This window comes from Globicephala melas, chromosome 5 (assembly GCF_963455315.2).
Source record: "Globicephala melas chromosome 5, mGloMel1.2, whole genome shotgun sequence".
In the NCBI taxonomy this organism is placed as follows: domain Eukaryota; kingdom Metazoa; phylum Chordata; class Mammalia; order Artiodactyla; family Delphinidae; genus Globicephala; species Globicephala melas.
In genome coordinates, this window is record NC_083318.1 from 1036400 (window position 1) to 1054393 (window position 17994).

The window sequence follows — 17994 nt, forward strand, 5'->3', positions numbered from 1 at the left end:
AGGGGAACATAACCCATGTCGGGGGGGTAGGGGGGTATTTAATGAAATGATGGAAGCACCACAACCAGGAAATAGGATAAGCACAGACACAGACACGCCTAGGGACGTTACTGTATAGCTGCTAAAATCCAAACAAGATGTAACAAAATCCAAACATCTCGGATGCTGCCGGAGAAAGATGGACACCTTCAAAGGAACAATAATAGGCCTGCCAGCTGACATGCACTCAATGGCATCTTTTTTTTTTTTTTTTTTTTTTGCGGTACGCGGGCCTCTCACTGCTGTGGCCTCTCCCGCTGCGGAGCACAGGCTCCGGACGCGCAGGCTCAGCGGCCATGGCTCACGGGCCCAGCCGCTCCACGGCATGTGGGATCTTCCCGGACCGGGGCACGAACTGTGTCCCCTGCATCGGCAGGCGGACTCTCAACCACTGCGCCACCAGGGAAGCCCTCAGTGGCATCTTTAAATGTAGAAAAAAGAACTGCAAGCCTGGAGTCCTACACCCAGCAATACCCTGCAGAATGGAAGGTTAATACAGACAAATCCATACAAACGCCACTGAGGGGACTCCTCAAGCGGAGGAAACGGTCCGGGTGGAAACGCAGGAAGGAAGGAAGGGGGTCAGGAGGGTGAATACGTGGTGCACACACCAACTCAGCAGCAAAAGCGCGTGCGACGCAGAGGCGGGGCCGGCGAGTGCAGCTGGGACCTGGCGCGTGGCAGGAAAAGCACGCAGTCCCATTAGACTCCTGTGTGTCGAGGAAGCTCGTTGTAAACTCCAGAGAAACTGCTAAAACAATAAATAAGGAGCAAGCTAATGGAGAGCGGATGGAAGAGTAAACGTTTGGTTAATCCAAAAGAAGGCAAGAAAAGAGATAAAGTGGAACATGAAACACACAGGACAAACAGGAAAAGAGTATGGACTAAATACTACAACTGTAAGACAGAGGGTCGTCAGAGCAGATGAAAACAGTAACAAACACAAGGCAGAGAGGATTCAGGAAGCCTGTAGGTAACAAGAGGGAAGATCAGCCCAGAGGCAAGCTGGTGGAGCTATCAGAAGACCAGGCGCCACAGACTTCAATGCAGGCAGCGTCGTTAGGGAGAACGAGGGGCACTTCGTGACTTCCTGAGACACACACACTGCACGGGGGCAGGCAGGCGGCACAGCTCCGGAGCAATCTGGTCACGGGCCAGGACTTGCTTTTGGCCTCCTGCACTTTTTACTCAGGAGCCGCCATTCTAGGTCACTATTTTTATAGGACCTATCAAAGATCTGGGGCATAATTCACATTAATAGGTATTTATTAGAGGCTTCTTTAGGGTAGCAGATTAGCTAAAGTGACGGTTAATAAACTAGGACACGTTCATATAATGAAACATTAGGCTGCCTTTAAAATCCACCTTTTCAGCGACTACGTCCCACCACGGGAAGGTGTGCTGTCACGGCGGCTGGAAACCGTGTGATCCCAGCACTCACCCCAGGAGACACAGACGAGCCCCGAGCGGGCTGTGGGTGCTCACCTTGTCGTCGGCCTTGATGGAGCGCAGCCTCATGGTGAGCTGGAAGCGCAGGAAGTTGTTGGTGCCCATGGACTGCAGCTCCAGCAGCTTGCACAGCGCCACCAGCTGTAGGCGCGTGAGGTTGTCCAGGGTCAGCTCGTCCTCAAACAGTTTGGAAAACCGCATGATTTCCTCGTTGCTGGGTCTCTCACCCGTCTCTCGGATCTGCGGGAGCCATGGTAAGGGTCACCACGGGTGGGCCGTGTCCCCCGCACCCCCACGGCCTCGGGTCACACGCCTCAAGTCAGGAAACAAAGCAGAAGGGGCCACCCACACCCTCCCTCGGCTCCGCTCACATCTCCTACCGGGAGTGGCCCCTGCGACCCAAAGCCTTGAGCGCTGCCTGGCTGGGCTCCTGCGAGCGAGGCGTCCGCGCAGGGGATGGCATCCGGTCCCTGGCCCTTGTCTGCTACACCAGCGGAGCCGAGGCGGCTGGCCGGGAGGAGGCTGGGGCCTCTCCATGCTGGGCTGGGCTCCCGCACTGTGGGCGTGGCTATGGGGCAGTCTGCCCCCTCCTTCCCAGCCCAGCCCCCTGCTGGTCACAACTGTGGGGTCTTAGGTTCCTGCCAAACTCTACCTCCCCCAGGGCTGCTGCAAAGTCCGGAGACCCAGGCCAGGGCTTGTGAACGTAAGTTCACGTTCTCGGGGCAGCAGGCTTGACCTCCAGGAGCCCCGCCCCCATCGTGCACAGTGAAAAGGAGGGAAGAAAGGAGACAAGGCACGCTCCCCAGATAAGGCGGGCAGCCCAGAGGTGCTAACCAGCACTGGGGACCGACAGGGCAAGGCCTCAAGGGACGACGCATCACAGCACCTTCTGGAAAAACATGGCGAAGTCTTTGGTGGCGTCCCCCTTGGCTGCCTTGTTCTTCAGGGCCATCTCCTCGATGGTGTCCTGCAGAAACTTGGCCAGCTCCAACTTGACCCGCAGCTCCTTCTTCAGCCTCTCTTCCTGCGAAGTCAGAGAGGGCACTGCACTCCTGGGTTCCCGCCCCGCACGGCTTCCTGGACGGCGCCGGTCCGGCAGCTGCTTCGAGCCCCAGCACGAAGTGCATGTACACCCAACCCAGCGCCGCCACACGCCTCCTGAACAGCGCTTCCTCCACCCACGAGCTCTGTGTGACCCTCCCCCCACCCCCGCCAGAGAAGGGCCGGCGAATTCCATAAAGGGCTGGCATGTAACGCTTTCAGGCCCTGCGGGCTGAGCCGTGTGAAACGTGGAGGCCACAGACAATACACACACGACAGGCAGGCATGTCCCCAGAGGCCTTACTGACCAAAATGGCCCGTGGGCTGGAAGTCTGCCAACCCTGCCCTAGACCCGTCTCGTCCCCCACGAATGGGTCTCGACCTGTGGCTCAAGGAACACTGGTAGAGAGAAACTAGAATTTAAGACACATTTTAAAGAGAAGCAAACCTGAAACCAGCATCTATTAAATAATCACAGCACAGCATGACTGAATTATGAAGAAAACATAAAATTTAAAAACATCTAACATCTGAAATGTCAGTCATAAAACAATGCGGCCTTGTAACTGCTTTCAAACTGGGTCAAAACGGGCCGGTCACCTTGATGGACTGGGTCTCGAACGTGGACGGTAACATGTTGGGGAAGAGCTTTACGGCAACAGGAAGCAGGAACTCCATGAAGGGCACCACCACGAAGACCAGGAAGGGCACCAGGCGGAAGAGGTCGGCACAGATCCGGAGGAACTGGAAAGGGGTGGAGGGGCCAGAGGGTGACTGGGGAGCATTTCTTGCACAGTCGTCCGCAGGAGCAACAGCAGGCGCCTCGCAGGGAGCAGACGGGGCTCCGGAGGCCCCCTGAGGCCAAACCACAAGGCGACGGCCTTCAGAAAAGCTGGGTGAAGCTACCTCCCTGCGTGGAGAGGCACCCATCACTGGATGCTGCCAGTGAGCCGCCCCCCAGGGCGTCTGCCAGGTGCCCACCGGCCTGGCAGACAGCTGGACGAGACTGACAGACGGAGGACTGGCCACTGCTGGCAGCAGCGAGGGCCTCCGGGGAAGGCTGCGGCCACAGCACGCACTCCAGGCGCTCTGCGGAAAGGAGGGCCGAGTGTTGGCGGGGCACTTCTCTTGTGTTCCCCGCCACAATCGGTTAGATTTAAGACTATGTAACACAGCAATGATCAGGGAAAAAATCCAAGTGCCTCACTGATGCAAACAAACCACTGCTGGAGACATTAAAGAGACGTGCGACGTGAAATAGCCGACAGCCCCGGGAACAGCGGGCGCTGCCAGGCCTCCAGCAGCTCACCTGCCCCCGCGCCAGTGCCTGCTCACGCGTGCTCCTTCCACTCGGAGCCGCCTGCGTGCACGGCAGCCGAGACTACGCTCCCCGCATCCCCAGCTGTGTTTCCACCGTGACTGACGAGACCGTCTTTGGAGGAGTGACGTCATTTCTACTAAGGGCCTCGTTTCTGGCTGGCACCACTTTCCATGATGGTTGCCCTCCCCGGGGGTCAGGCGCCACCCACCCTGCGACAGCGGTCACTGTGATCACCTGGACAGGCTGTTCTCCCCACTTGTGAGGGAACGCCCTGAGAGCACGCAAATAAACACCCATCTCTCTCCCTAGACACACTCATCACGGTTCCTCCCAAACCAGCCTCTACTCTGATGGTCACAAAACGGCAATTTCCTAACTCAAGCCCATCTCCCCATTTATCGACCTCGCTTTGCACCTTCATTTTTCTATTTATTACCAAAATGGACTCAAGGATTCCCATGTTTTTCATTTGTTTATAATTCATTATCATCTATATTTTTATGCTCAAATGATCCCAGATATGACCCTTCAAGTTGGTGCCTATGTTTTTTAACATTCTTCCATTAAATTATTTTTAGCAGTTCTATCGAGGTTTAATTTACGTACCGTAACATTCACTCATTGTAAGTATGTAATTCAATAAATTTTGGTAAATTTATAGACTGAAACCATCTCTAAAACCCAGTTTTAGAACACTTTCATCGTGACAAAAAGTCCCACTGTGTCCATCTGCAGTTAACCTCCATTTCCACTCTGGGGTCTAGGCAAACAGGGATTTGATTTCTTTCTACAACTTTGCTTTTCCTGAAAATTTTCCATGCACAGAGCCAGCGTCCAGCTTCTGTTACCAGTGTATAAATGTCTAGGAATATCATGTCCTCTTGGCAACCTGACCCTCTCGTCACCATGAGTGACCTCTTCTGCCCTGGTAATCCTGCTCTAACGTCGACTCTGTCTGATATTAACGTTGGCTTTCCTGGACTAGTGTTAGCACCACTTACCTTTCTCCATTCTTTTACTTTTAACCTATTTGTGTCTTTACATTTAGATGTGTTCCTTGTAGAGTGCACAGAGTTCAGTCTTGCTTTTTTATTTAATCTGACAATATCAACCATTTAGTTAATAAAACTAGAAAAAGAAAACACCATACGACCATCTAAATAGACACAGAAAAGATAAACAACAAGAATGTACTGTATAGCACAGAAAACTATATTCAATATCTTATAATAACCTGTATCATGAAAAATAATCTGAAAAAAATATATACATAATTGAATCACTTTGCTGTACACTTAAAACTAACACAATATCGTAAATCAACTATACTTCAAAAAAATTAAAAATAAATAGTAAAAAAAGTAGATGCAGAAAAAGCATCTGACAAAATCCAAAATCTGTTCCTGATAAAAAGTCTGATGGAATTTACAAAAAAGATACTAGAACTAATAACTGGGTTTGGTAAGTCTGCAAGATACAAGATCAATATATAAAAATCCACTGTATTTCTATATACGAGCAATAAACAAAAGGAAAATGGAATTTTTAAAATTCTATTTACCTACAACAGACAGAATGTGGAAGCAACCCAAGTGTCCATGGATGGATGATGGATAAACGAACTGTGGTCCATACACACAACAGAGTACCATTCAGCCTTAAACAGGAAGGAAATTCTGACACCTGCTATGGCGAAGGTGAACCTTGAGGACATTCTGCTCAGTGAAACCAGCCAGTCACAAAGGACAGATCCTGTGTGATTCCACTGCTATGAGGTCCCTGAAGGGTTCAGATTAAGAGAGACAGAGAGTAGATGATGGATGCCGGGGGCTGGGGGCCAAGGGGTGGGGAGCTGTTATTTAACAGGTGCAGTGTCAGCTTAGGAAGATGACAAGAGATGAAGAGTTCTGGAGACAGATGGTGGTACCGACTTTACCCCAGTGTGAATGTACTTAATGCCACAGCCTGTATACTTAGAATGCTTAAAAAGGGTAAATTTTAGGTTGTGTATTTCACCAGTGAAAAAATTCCATTCACAATACCATAAAAAATATGAAGCCACACACTATTGCTGAGGGAAATGGAAAAAGTCCCGTCTTATTCCCCACTGGCCATCCCCAGAAGGGCCCCCGTTGTTTATTTTCCAGCCTTTTCTTATTTTCTGACACAGGTTATTCTAGTACCACTGCTGTCCCAGCCCTTGATCAGTTATGCTTCCAAACAGCCCCGGTTCCCATTCATGGGGGTGGTTAGATCCAAGGGCTGGGAGTCAAGGGTGCTCACTGCTGCTAGGTTGGGGCCCCAGACTGAAAGGGAGCAGAAGGTTTGACAGCATGAAGGATCAAGGATCTGACGAGAGCAATTTAACAAAGGCAGAAACTAAGTCACAAAACAACAGCTTCATCTGTGACAACTCAAAGAAACTGGGGGGTAACTTTCAACAATGCACTTGGCATAAAAGGATGGATTAGCAGTTTAATCATTCTAAAAGAATCACTTATATGGTGAGGGTGCCAATCCTTCAACATGCTACACCTTAAGCAAGCAAGTAAAGCTCCAAAGGAGGACTTCCCTGGAAGCGCAGTGGTTAAGAATCCGCCTGCCAATGCAGAGGACACGGGTTCGAGCCCTGGTCTGGGAAGATCCCACAGGCTGCGGAGCAACTAAGCCCGTGCGCCACAACTACTGAGCCTGCGCTCTAGAGTCTGTGAGCCACAACTACTGAGCCTGCGAGCCACAACTACTGAAGCCGACACGCCTAGAGCCGGTGCTCCGCAACAAGAGAAGCCACCACAATGAGAAGCCCGCCCGCACACCGCAACGAAGAGTAGCCCCCGCTTGCCGCAACTAGAGAAAGCCACTCGCAGCAACGGAGACCCAATGCTGCCAAAAATAAATAAATAAGTTTATTAAAAAAACAAACAAACAAAACCCCCCCACAAACTCCAAAGGAGGAGCCGTGAGCACACTTCAGGCAGAGAACAGAGCCCCGGGGAGCCCACCAACGTGGTTATGGCTGCACCTCCTCTACAGAGCTGCGTCAGCCCCAGCGGAAAATCAGGAACCCTGAGGCGTCTGAAAGAAACATTCAGCTAACTCAGGCGAGAACTAAAGCTACTGCAGGACAATCTCTTGCTGTGACTTTAGACACTTAAAGCAACTGACAGGTGACCCCAGCAGGGGCACACGCCCATTACCTGCCTGCGCTCTCGGCGGGTCAGGCTGTGGCCGTGGAGGATGCGCCAGAGCATGCGCGCGGCGATCTTGGTGTCGATCCAGAGCAGGCGGAAGCCGTGGTAGTAGTGCTTCAGCTCATCCAGGACCCGCTGCCCCAGGGGCTTTCTCACGGCCGCCTCTGCGGGGGGGCTGTACACGGGGCCTCCTTCTTCCAGCTTCTTGCTCTTGTCCTTTAGGGACCGGAGGGACTTCTCCACCACAGAGTCATCGCCCAGCGGGGGCGACGAGTGCCAGCAGCGCACAGGAAGGAGCCTCGGCCCTGCGACCACCACGCACGTGTGCTTGGGCCTCAGAGTCCAGCAGCCGAGGGGATCGCCTCGCAAGGAAAGGTACACGGGGTGGATGGGACTGCAGCCGCCAAAAAGAAGTTTCCTTGAAGAGGGAAAAAAGAAGCCAGTGGTGAGGGGCCAGCCTTGCTATGACCTCCTGGCAGCAGCACAGACCACAGCCGGATCAAAACCTCACACCCAACGTCCCAGCGTGTAGGACAGACTCCCTGCCCCTTCCTGACGCCAGAGAAATACACTCACTGTGGGGAGCCAGTCCCCACGGCCTCAAAGGAGCAGGTCAAACACAAACAACCAGCAAAGGCTTCACCTCCAGACAAGACAGACCCAACCTCTGGGTGGGTCTCCCAGGCCAGCCCTCTCCCCAGCAGGTGACTTTCTACAAAGACCTGCGGTTCCTGAGCAAGTCTGTCATGAAAACCAGGGAGGATGTTCCAATCGGGGTGACCCGGATCTGTGCATCAGCTGACCGAAGGCCTCTGGGCAAAAGGACACAAAGCCCAGGCCTCCCTCTCCTCCCCCTGCGGCTCACTCGGCTCCCGCACTGGCCTCCTTGCCCACGCGCGGCGGCAGACCCCAGGCCCAGAGCCTCTGCAGCCATGCCTGCCTGGACACCCCACAGGTGCTGGCTCCGCCCTGGGCTTCCTTGGGCCCCCCAACCTGCGGGGCTACCCTGATGCCCACCCCTCTCAAATGCTCACACGCGGGCCACCTCCCACTGGACCATGGGCTCCACGAGGCCCAGTGGGGAGCCGCCTCCACACCACAGCGGGAAGCTGCAGGGGCTTCCGGAAGTGGGCACCTCAGAGCCCTCTCCATCGGCAGCCTAGCAGGCCTACAGGGCTGCCCAGACCCCCGGCCGCCAGAGAAGGCCAGTCTGCTCTGCCGGGCCCCAGGCAGCTGTGTCCTCGGTGTCTGCCTGCAGGACAGCCGCTCGAGGAGGGCCACTCGCTGCAGCCTGAGTTTCTGCAGCCAGAACCCGGCCCTCCCCAGCTCTCGGTGCCCACTAGACCTGGCACAGCCCAAGGTCTGGGCATGACGAAGAGGTCCCCTTCCAATGGCAACACGTGATGGAAGGCCATTTACATCCCAACACTGGAACAATTTACCCACACAATTCTCCTTCCGTGTTTCACAATCTTCTCATCTCACGTGTCGCTTCAGAAACCTCTCCCTGCTCACGCACGAATCCACCACTGGGTGGCCAAAGGCCCACTCACTTGAGAGGCTGTTTATCACTGACACACCCCAGCTTCTTCCCACCTGTCCAGTCATCCCTGTGCACCTGGCCTGCTGCCAGCAGCGAGGACCCGAGCTCTGAGCAGACCATCCCAGGTCAAACTCCAGCTCCACCACTGACGGCTCCGTGACCTTGGACAAGCAACCTCTCTGCTTCAAGAGCACCCCTCGTGGATGTGTGCGGGCTAATACACAGGAAGTGCCCAGAACTGTGCCTGGGGCACGGCAAGCCCCGTTAAAGCAGTTGAGAAGCCACCAGTCAGGGCTGGAAGAAAGCTGGGACATGTCTAGTTTAGCTGCCTTTTTTTTTTTTTTTTTTTTTTTTTTGGCGGTACGCGGGCCTCTCACTGTTGTGGCTTCTCCCGTTGCGGAGCACAGGCTCCGGACGCGCAGGCTCAGCGGCCATGGCTCACGGGCCCAGCCACTCCGCGGCATGTGGGATCTTCCCGGACCAGGGCACGAACCCGCATCCCCCGCATCGGCAGGCTGACTCTCAGCCACTGCGCCGCCAGGGAAGCCCTAGCTGCTCCTTTTATGCACGGGGAACACTGAAGGACAAGCAGGGACGGCCCACCTTGGCTCTGGCCTGTACAGGCGGAGACAGCTGGCAGATGGCACCCCCCGCCGGCCTCTCTTCTGTCCCGAGCCCCTCGGCCCCGCAGTCAACACCTAAGCCAGGAAAGGCGGGTCCCTCGAGCCCGCCCTGTCCTGAGTCCTACAGGCTGGGGAACAGCCTTGCCCAGGGCACGGCAGCACCGCTGGCTCAGCCATTACTCTCTGTGCCTCAGTCTCACCTCTCAAAGCAGGAGATGATCATGCCCACACCTCCTGTCTTCATCAAGCTTAATTAACCAGTTTTCCAACCCAGTTGCCAAGGAAGCAAGTGACTTCCTCGAGGTGCGATGTCAGTCACGAGGGGCAGCCAAGAGGCAAGGACAGAGACCCATGAAAACAGACCAAGCAGAGAGACATGGGGCGCGCCCAGCGAGGGCCATCAGGGCCCCCAAACCTGGCTGTCATCTCACATGTTAGAGAGACTATTAACCGTCTAGCCAGAAAGATTCAGCTACATTCCAAAAGCACAAAATAACAAAACTAACGCGGGCACTGCTGCCTTTCCTCGGGGAGCTGGGACAGACAGCATCTTCGAGCAGGCAGCTCCTGCTCTGCCCTGGCCCACCAGAGCCCAGGCGTCAGCCTCCTGGAAGTGCCCGCTCCCCTGACTGCCAACACATGGGAACGTCCCTTTCCCAGGGGGACAGCATGCCAAGACAGCAGCCTGAGGCTGGGCCAGGGAGGACGCCGACCCTCCACGTGCCCCTCAGCTCCTCAGGGCAGGCAGGAAAGGGAAGGCGGGATGTAGCAACAGGCACCGCGACCCAGAGGGTGTTCCAGAAGTGCAGGTGCCCAGAGACAAGAGGGGACCCCACGACTGCCTGCAGGACAACATGCCCCTCAGCCGGGACCTGGAGCCCTCGGGGCCATAGGACATCCATGCGAGGGCAGCACCGTCACCAGCAGCTCAGTACGTCCGCAACGAACCTTACACGCGCTCCCGCTAAGGGAGGCTTAAAAACAGAAGCAGCTCATCAGCTCAGCTTTTCCCACTGGATGGGGTTCGGCGCCTGCGGGGGTCTCAGAACCGCCTGCTGTTTCACGGTCTGACGGCTCATTCGAGTTGTGGGTGCTTCCTCTCTGCCTTTGTTTCTATGATAAGGGAGGTGAGAGCAGCTAGACAATGTCCACGATGTTATCTTGGATCAGAAACCCCCCCACTCACCCTTCAGGGGTCTGGACTGTTTCCATTGAGACTGAGATTGCAGGGCTGCCCTGGTGGCGCAGTGGTTGAGAGTCCGCCTGCCGATGCAGGGGACACGGGTTCGATCCCTGGTCCGGGAGGATCCCACATGCTGCGGGGCAACTAAGCCCGTGCGCCACAACCACTGAGCCCATGCGCCGCAACTACTGAAGCCCGCGCACCACAACTGCTGAAGCCCGCGCGCCTAGAGCCTGTGCTCCACAAGAGAAGCCACTGCAATGAGAAGCCCGTGCACTGCAAAAGTAGCCCCTGCTCGCCGCAACTAGAGAAAGCCCCAGTGCAGCAACAAAGACCCAACGCAGCCAATACTTAAATAAATAAATTTATATATAAAAAAACCCCTGAGATTGCAAAATGACTGTTAATAAAAACTAATACAAACGAGTACCACTTACAACCACTTATCTGTGTGACTCAAGATTTCTTACGTCGTGCGATCAAAATAAACAATAAAAATTCCTGGATGCTGAGACTGACATAAGACTTCAACTCTCATCTATAATTCCTAACCTGGAGTGCGTGAGCTCAGGACGACAGCCTTACAGTTCTCCCTGTTTCACTTTCTAATCAAAGTGTTTAACTTTCTAAACACTGTGAACTTAGAAAACACTAGAGTCTCTATTTTTTGCTGTCATGATAATGCGTGAATGACTACAGCTCTCTGATAACAGAGCTGGCTACTGAGATGAAAGAAAACTGAAGCAAACGCACTGGGAAGGAAGAGACAAAAAATCACTGCTGTGCACTAGGCAGCCAATTAGAGCTAAAACAATCAACAGAGCTGTGTGAAGTGGCCGGGCACAAGAAAGCGTACCCAAATCAGTAACTTCCACGCCGCCAACAATCACTTAGAAAAGATAATGAAGAGCGAGCCCCCTCAGCCCCACCAAGTACAGCGCATCTGGGAACTGTCTTAAAGGCCATGCACGTGGCCTGCATAAGGAACACGACAGACCCTTTTCCGAAAGAGGGAAAACAACTTACAGGTAGAAAGACCACGTGTGATTTTAAAAGTTAATATTCCCCAGTGATGTTATGGGTTTAACGACATTCCAGTTACAATCCCCAAAAGACCATCCTAGAATGGAAATAATTCAAAAGTTGGTCTAGAAGGACTGTGGAGAAAGGAGGCAGGGGAGGCCTGGCCCCCAGCAAGTGACAGGTGCAGACTGTCCCCTGCAGGAGAGGCAGGCACGCCAGCCCCGCAAGCACCGGGGTCACTGACCCATGTGTGGCGCCGCCCCACCACCTGAAGAGCTAGGCCACACAGCAGAACTAACCTGCCTCAGCGCTCAGTACTTTAAAACCAGAGACTTCACACCGAGACCCAGACTTCCAGCTTCTCCTGAAAAACCCTGACAGTTGACCCTGCGGGACCACATCCTTCACGGCAACCATGACCGCACCCCCAGGTCACCGGTCACCCGTTTCCAGCCACCCACTGGGCCCCAAGCCCCTGAAACGCCAGCCGCCGATTAAAGAGTTCACTTAGAACTCTGAAATCCAGAAAGAGTAAAGATGTTCTACACTCATACGTTAATGCCTCCACATCACAAAAAGAGGTTTCGTGGCGACAAAGTCTGGTGACTATCAGAAGAGGAGCCTAGGGCTTCCCTGGTGGCGCAGTGGTTGAGAGTCCGCCTGCCGATGCAGGGGACACGGGTTCGTGCCCCGGTCCGGGAGGATCCCACATGCCGCGGAGCGGCTGGGCCCGTGAGCCATGGCTGCTGAGCCTGCGCATCCGGAGCCTGTGCTCCGCAACGGGAGAGGCCACAACAGTGAGAGGCCCGCGCACCGCAAAAAAAAAAAAAAAAAGAAGAGGAGCCTAATTAAAATCAAAGCCCAGAGCTGGCTGGGAGCGCTCCGGCAGCAGGTGGGGGCCTGCAGAGGCTGCTGCTGGGAGGGGCTTCTGAAAATACTTTGTCGTGTCCCCGCCAAACACTGCCCACGCGCCCATTCTGCTCCACGAAGACACCTGCTCATGGGTGGAAAGGCTGGGCCCGGCTACTCATTTTAGGACTGTGTAAGAGCCAGAAAACTGGAAATCCGCTTACATACGCTTTTGCTTTAACAGCAATCCAGTCTTCACGTACAGCTTGTGTACTGTTCGCTTTAGGGAATGAAATCTGTCCCAGGGAGCATCCTCCAGAAGTTTCATAGCCAAGATGAGGCAACACATCAACGATCTCAAATGAATGAGAAAACCCGAGGAGCCCACAGCTCTACGGACAAGGGGTCGTAAGGGCCCAGCACTCTCACAGAGGAAGGATCGGGCGTGTCGAGAGGCACGAGCTCCACTCCAGGTACCCGGGGCAGGTGGACATGGACCCGGTGCTGACAGCGGTCTGGGTGCCCCACCACACAGGTGAGGGCGTCAGGAGACTAAGCTCAGGGGCTGGGCAGGGATGATGACTGGCGAGGAGAGTACAGCAGCCCTGCGGGAAGCTCAAGTCCATGGGTGACAGTGGACAGGGGAGTGTGGGTGCCACTCCCTCCAGGAAGCCCTCCAGCCTCTCAGCAGTGCCACAGAGCTCCCACCACACTCCAGATATGGCCCCAGGACCATCAGGGCAGGTCCCGTGGCCAGCGGTCCATCCACATGGCCGTCTCCGAAGGACCGAGCGCGGTGCCAGGGAGGGTTTGTCTGTGTGTTCACACGAAAAGCCACTGGAAATGGCAGCTGTGTGAGTGTGGAAAAGACTCGATACTGTACGCAGACTGTGGTTACCACTGCATGTTTCAAAAAACAGATACATAAGGAAAAAAACCAGAATAAAATATACCAAAAGGCTAATAATTTCTGTAACAGGTACTGGGATTATGAGTGTTTATTTTCCAAATATTCACTAATGTATGTGGTTACGTATTTCAAGATGAAAAGATACAGGTTTAAAAGAACAAAGAGCAGGAACGTAGGCTCTACCACCTCCCCAAACCGAGAGTCGCGCGTCACTTGAGCACTTTCAAGCCCCCACCTACAAACGGGCAGAGGGTGACGTTTATCTACTTACATGCAGCTCGTCAACCCCGCGGTGCTGGCACACCTGAGGCAGGCACGATCCCCCGCACGACCTGCGATGAAACCAGAAAAAAGAAGTCAGCCTCAAACCAGGAGCTTCACACTGGCACCATCTCTTGTAGGCTAAGTCTCCGGAAGCTGAGCGAAGGCTCTGCCCCAGCTGGAACGCAGTGTCTTGGAGGCAGTCCCGGGGCGCAGGCACCATACCCTGGGGCCCAGGCCCTGGCGGCCCTTCAGGCCTCCCCAGCTGGGACCGCCCCCCACCAGCCCCGGCTGCCTCTGGCGGGCAGACGCAGGGCGCACGTGACCCCCAGCACACAGAGCAAGGCAGGGCCCCGTCCCAATGTCCCAACACGCCCCTGCCCGCACGAGCGGTGGGGGCCGTGAGAACTGCCAGGACAACCGACGCCAAGAGTGACCCAGTTCTTGCATAAACAGTACTGAGGAGTGCGCGGCACGTTTTCAGGATTTTCACACGCTTTTGATGCTTTCTCTAACGCTAGTTCTCAAGCCCTTCCTCCAGCTGAGGCGGATCCGCTTTCCTTGTTCCCCCAACAGAAGCCCCGCACCTCGAGACCTTAACTCAGAAACGGGCCCCGCGGCAACCAGACCAGCTGCCGCAGCGCCCAGAGCCCCCTGGCCTGCCTGCCCCCCGCACGCCGCCCTGCCGGCCCCTTCCCATGCCCTCCCACTCTGAAGGCCTGGAGAGCAAACCCGGGGGTGGGCTCCAGGCTCTGCCCGCCCCCCGCCCCGGCACAGAAGGTGGTGGGTGTGCCACCCCCTCCTCCCGAGGCCCTTCTGTGTCTCTTTCCCGACAACCACCCTGAACTCTGACCCCAGCTGGGTCTCCTACAACTCACTGCTACCCTAACTCCCCAGAGTTAGTCCTGGGCCCCCAGACGGCCCGCCACTTCAAACACCAGTTGCAAGTGGGGTCCCCAGGCTAACCACACTCCTGCCAACTACAAATTCGGAGTATCCATGACCCTCTCGGTTTTGATAATTTGCTAAAATGGCCCACAGAACTCAGGGAAGTACTCTATTCACTACTGCAGTTTATCATAAAGGATACAGATGAAACGCCAGACAGAAAAGTATATAGTGCAAGGTCTGGGAGAGTCCTTGAGCACAGGGGCTTCTGTCCCCACTGACTGGCACGTGCCACCAACCCCAAAGCTCCCCAAGCCTCCCTGTTCAAGAGCTCCTATCTTCACTGCCTAGACATGACTGATTACATCCTTGGCCACTGGCAGCTGAACTCCATCTCCAGACCCCCTCCCCTCCCTGGAGTTTGGGTGTGGGTCTGGAAGGTCCAATCCTCTAATCACAGGTACCTCATTAGCATAAACTCTGGGGTGTGGGAAAGGGACTCATTATGAATAACAAAAGATATTCTTATCATTCAAGAAATTCCTAGGGTTTTAGGCGCTCTGCCAGGAACCCACGATGGGGCAGAAGGGACCAAACTTATTTCTTCCTATCCCACACCATTCTTAACCTGGCTTCCAGTACACCAGGCTCTTTGGGTTCTCCTCCCTAAGCTGCTCCAGGGAGGATCCTCCCTGCCCCATCTCCAGATCCTCCCCAGGCACTCCGTACCTGAACACCTGAGGATACACGAGACCCAGAAGTCCGATGGGCACCTCGCACTCAACAGCTCCAAGAACTCCCGGCCCCCCCAGCCTGCTCCTCCCCCGTGCCCCCGTGTTTCAATAATGGCCAGACCAATAATGGCCATTCAATAATGGCCTGCTCTCACACCCAGTCCTTGGCAAATCTGGTCAGCCCACCTCTACAAGTCCCAGCCCACTCCCAAGTCCGTGCCACACATAGCAACTTCCTCCCAAAGAGTACAGTGTGCAAAGGGCAGGAAGCAACTCTGGAGAAGACACCACCTTAGCCCAGTGATTGAGGTCAGCACAGCCATGGTCTTAACACCTGCAGGCACCCTTGACAGATGTGATGAGAAGGACACACTTCACCTCTGGAGTCTTCCTCCCCAAAACCCTTAACCCCAGTCTAACCATGACAGAAACATCAGACAAATCCCAATAGATGGGCATCCTACAGTATATCTGGCCAGTCTTCCTCATAACTATCAAAGAGTCTGAGAAACTGTCACAGCCAGGAGACCAAAAAGAAATGGTGACTAAATGTAATGGGTGTCCTGGATGGGGTCCTGGGACAAAAAAAGGACATCAGAATAAAGTATATACAGAATAAGGGAAATCTGAATACACTGTGGACCTCGGTTAATAACAATGTATTAACGTTGGTTTACTGATTATGACAATGACCCAAATTGATGTAAGATGTTAATAATGGGGGAAATGTTCTCCAGAAAAGGGCTGCCACACCCAGCTGGGAGCCTCATTTCCAAGGGTTCAAGGACTGGCTCCCCACGGTCCAGCCCTGGGTCTTGCAGGCTCTGGATGCCCTGTAGGTCCTACAGAAAATCAGTCGTCTGACCAACACTCAGCCCCTTAGTGTCTGTATAAAGAACAGTGCTAACCATGGGACACACCTGTGTTCCTGGAATGATACAACCACAAAACAAATTCAGCTGATTTTTAAACTGTAAACATGCTACAGAAACCTGTGTGGAGGGACTTCCCTGGTGGTCCAATGGTTAAGAATTCGCCTGCCAATGCAGAGGACACGGGTTCGAGCCTGGTCCGGGAAGATCCCACATGCTGCGGAGCAACTAAGCCCGTGTGCCACAACTACTGAGCCTGCACTCTAGAGCCCACGAGCCACAACTACCAGCCCACGTGCCACAACTACTGAAGCCCATGCACCTAGAGCCCGCGCTCCGCAACAAGAGAAGCCACCGTAGTGAGAAGCCTGCACACAGCAACGAAGAGTAGCCCCCACTAGCTGCAACTAGAGAAAGCCCGCGCAGCAACGAAGACCCAATGCAGCCAAAAATAAATAAAATTTTAAAAAATATATATCAAAAAAAAAAGAAACGTGTGTGGCCAAAGTATTTTTTTTTTTTTTTTTTTTGCGGTACGCGGGCCTCTCACTGCTGTGGCCTCTCCCGTTGCGGAGCACAGGCTCCTGACGCGCAGGCTCAGCGGCCATGGCTCACGGGCCCAGCCGCTCAGCGGCACGTGGGATCTTCCCAGACCAGGGCACGAACCCGTGTCCCCTGCATCGGCAGGCGGACTCTCAACCACTGCGCCACCAGGGAAGCCCCCAAAGTATTTTTATCACCATACTTAAGAGGCAAGAGATATAGAGAGCCCTGACAGCAGAGGGAAGGACTAAAAGCTGGACTGGGCAACCAGACTACCGTTCACAAAGGAGTGCTTGCTGTTGCATGCCCTTCTGCCGGCTCCAAAGGTCTAAGCAGCTGATCAACCATTATTGTTAAAAAATGACAAGAAGCGTGTTTTCCAGGGTGCCTTTACAAACTGTGAACACCTTGAAACACATAATTCTATTTGACAACCTCAATCTCATAGGACAAATAACAAGCCACAAACTCAGAAAGGTTAACGTAAAAAGAGACATGGAGTGAGGGTCACTGCAGGCACCCTACATGCGAGCCCCTAAGAGCCCCGCGTTATGTGTGATCTCCGTGTCACAGCTAGGGTCACTGAGGCTCCAGGTACAGCGGGACCTGCCTGAGGCCATGCGAAAAGGCCTGGGGACCCTGCACGACGCCCGTAACACCATAAAGGTATCGGTCCCAGGAACGTCCGCCCTTCAAGCCGGCAGAGCCTGCTCGCCAGTGTGTGCCAGACCCCGCCGTGGCCCCCGCCATCTCTAGAGCCCCGAACGTGGCCCGAGGGCAAGAGTGTCCTCGCGAGTGGGCGCCAGGTCCACGGGGCTTAACCACGAGAGGAGCGCCGACACCGTCCCAGGGCTGGCTGTCAGCGCGCTCCCTTCAAAACTTTCCCAACCCCGCTCCCGAAGCAGCGGCCGGCGGCAGAGCAACTAAGGTCACGGCGCGGATGAGTCACACGCGGTCCCCGCGGGAAGTCACGGCCCGGCCGCTCCCCACCCCCCGGCGACCGGCCGGCCAGGGCGGGGCGGACGGGCAAGGCCGTGCAAGGCCCCTCGCGGCGTGACCCGGCTCCGGGCTCGGTCCGAGTGCCGCGATCCACCCAGCGGGGAGTCGCCCGGACCTGAGGGTAGCGGGGGGCCGGCCCGGAGGCCCTCCCCGGTCCGCCCAAGACGGCCCCGGCCCCGGCCCCGGCCCCGTGTCATCGGCCGAGAGCCGGCCGCTTACCCCTCGGAGCGGCGGCGCGGGGCGGCGGGAGGCGGGCGGGCCCCCGGCCGCGGCAACTCCTCAGTAAAATGGACGCCATGTGCCCTGCGCGGCGGCCGCCGGCCTTCTGATGCTGCTGCTCCTCCCCCGCGGCGGCCGCGGCGCCTCCGCCCGCCAGCGGAAGAATGAGAACGGTAGTTGGTTGCAGGTGGCGGGCGCTCAGCTCAAGGACCCGGCACCGGCGGCGGCCATGTCCCGGGGCCGACGTCCGGTGGCGCGGGGCGGGGCGGCCTGGCCGCCGCTCCCATTGGACCCTTAGGCGCCCGG

The 17994-nt window shown here is 55.2% G+C and overlaps 1 protein-coding gene across 2 annotated transcripts in view; it reads right to left on the reverse strand.

Moving 5' to 3' along the window:
* LETM1 (leucine zipper and EF-hand containing transmembrane protein 1) overlaps positions 1-17994 on the reverse strand; it is a 33157-nt gene extending 15163 nt beyond the window's left edge. The window contains exons 1-6 of one of the 2 annotated variants that reach the window (XM_030876687.2): positions 17689-17994; positions 13444-13504; positions 7048-7459; positions 3130-3273; positions 2375-2512; positions 1525-1728 (exon numbers count right to left, since the gene is read on the reverse strand). In XM_030876687.2, the coding sequence (XP_030732547.2) occupies positions 1525-1728; positions 2375-2512; positions 3130-3273; positions 7048-7459; positions 13444-13504; positions 17689-17767 (1038 nt within the window). In that variant the 5' untranslated portion in view covers positions 17768-17994. The remainder of the gene's footprint in view (positions 1-1524; positions 1729-2374; positions 2513-3129; positions 3274-7047; positions 7460-13443; positions 13505-17688) is intronic. The other variant, XM_030876686.2, reaches the window with a different exon arrangement.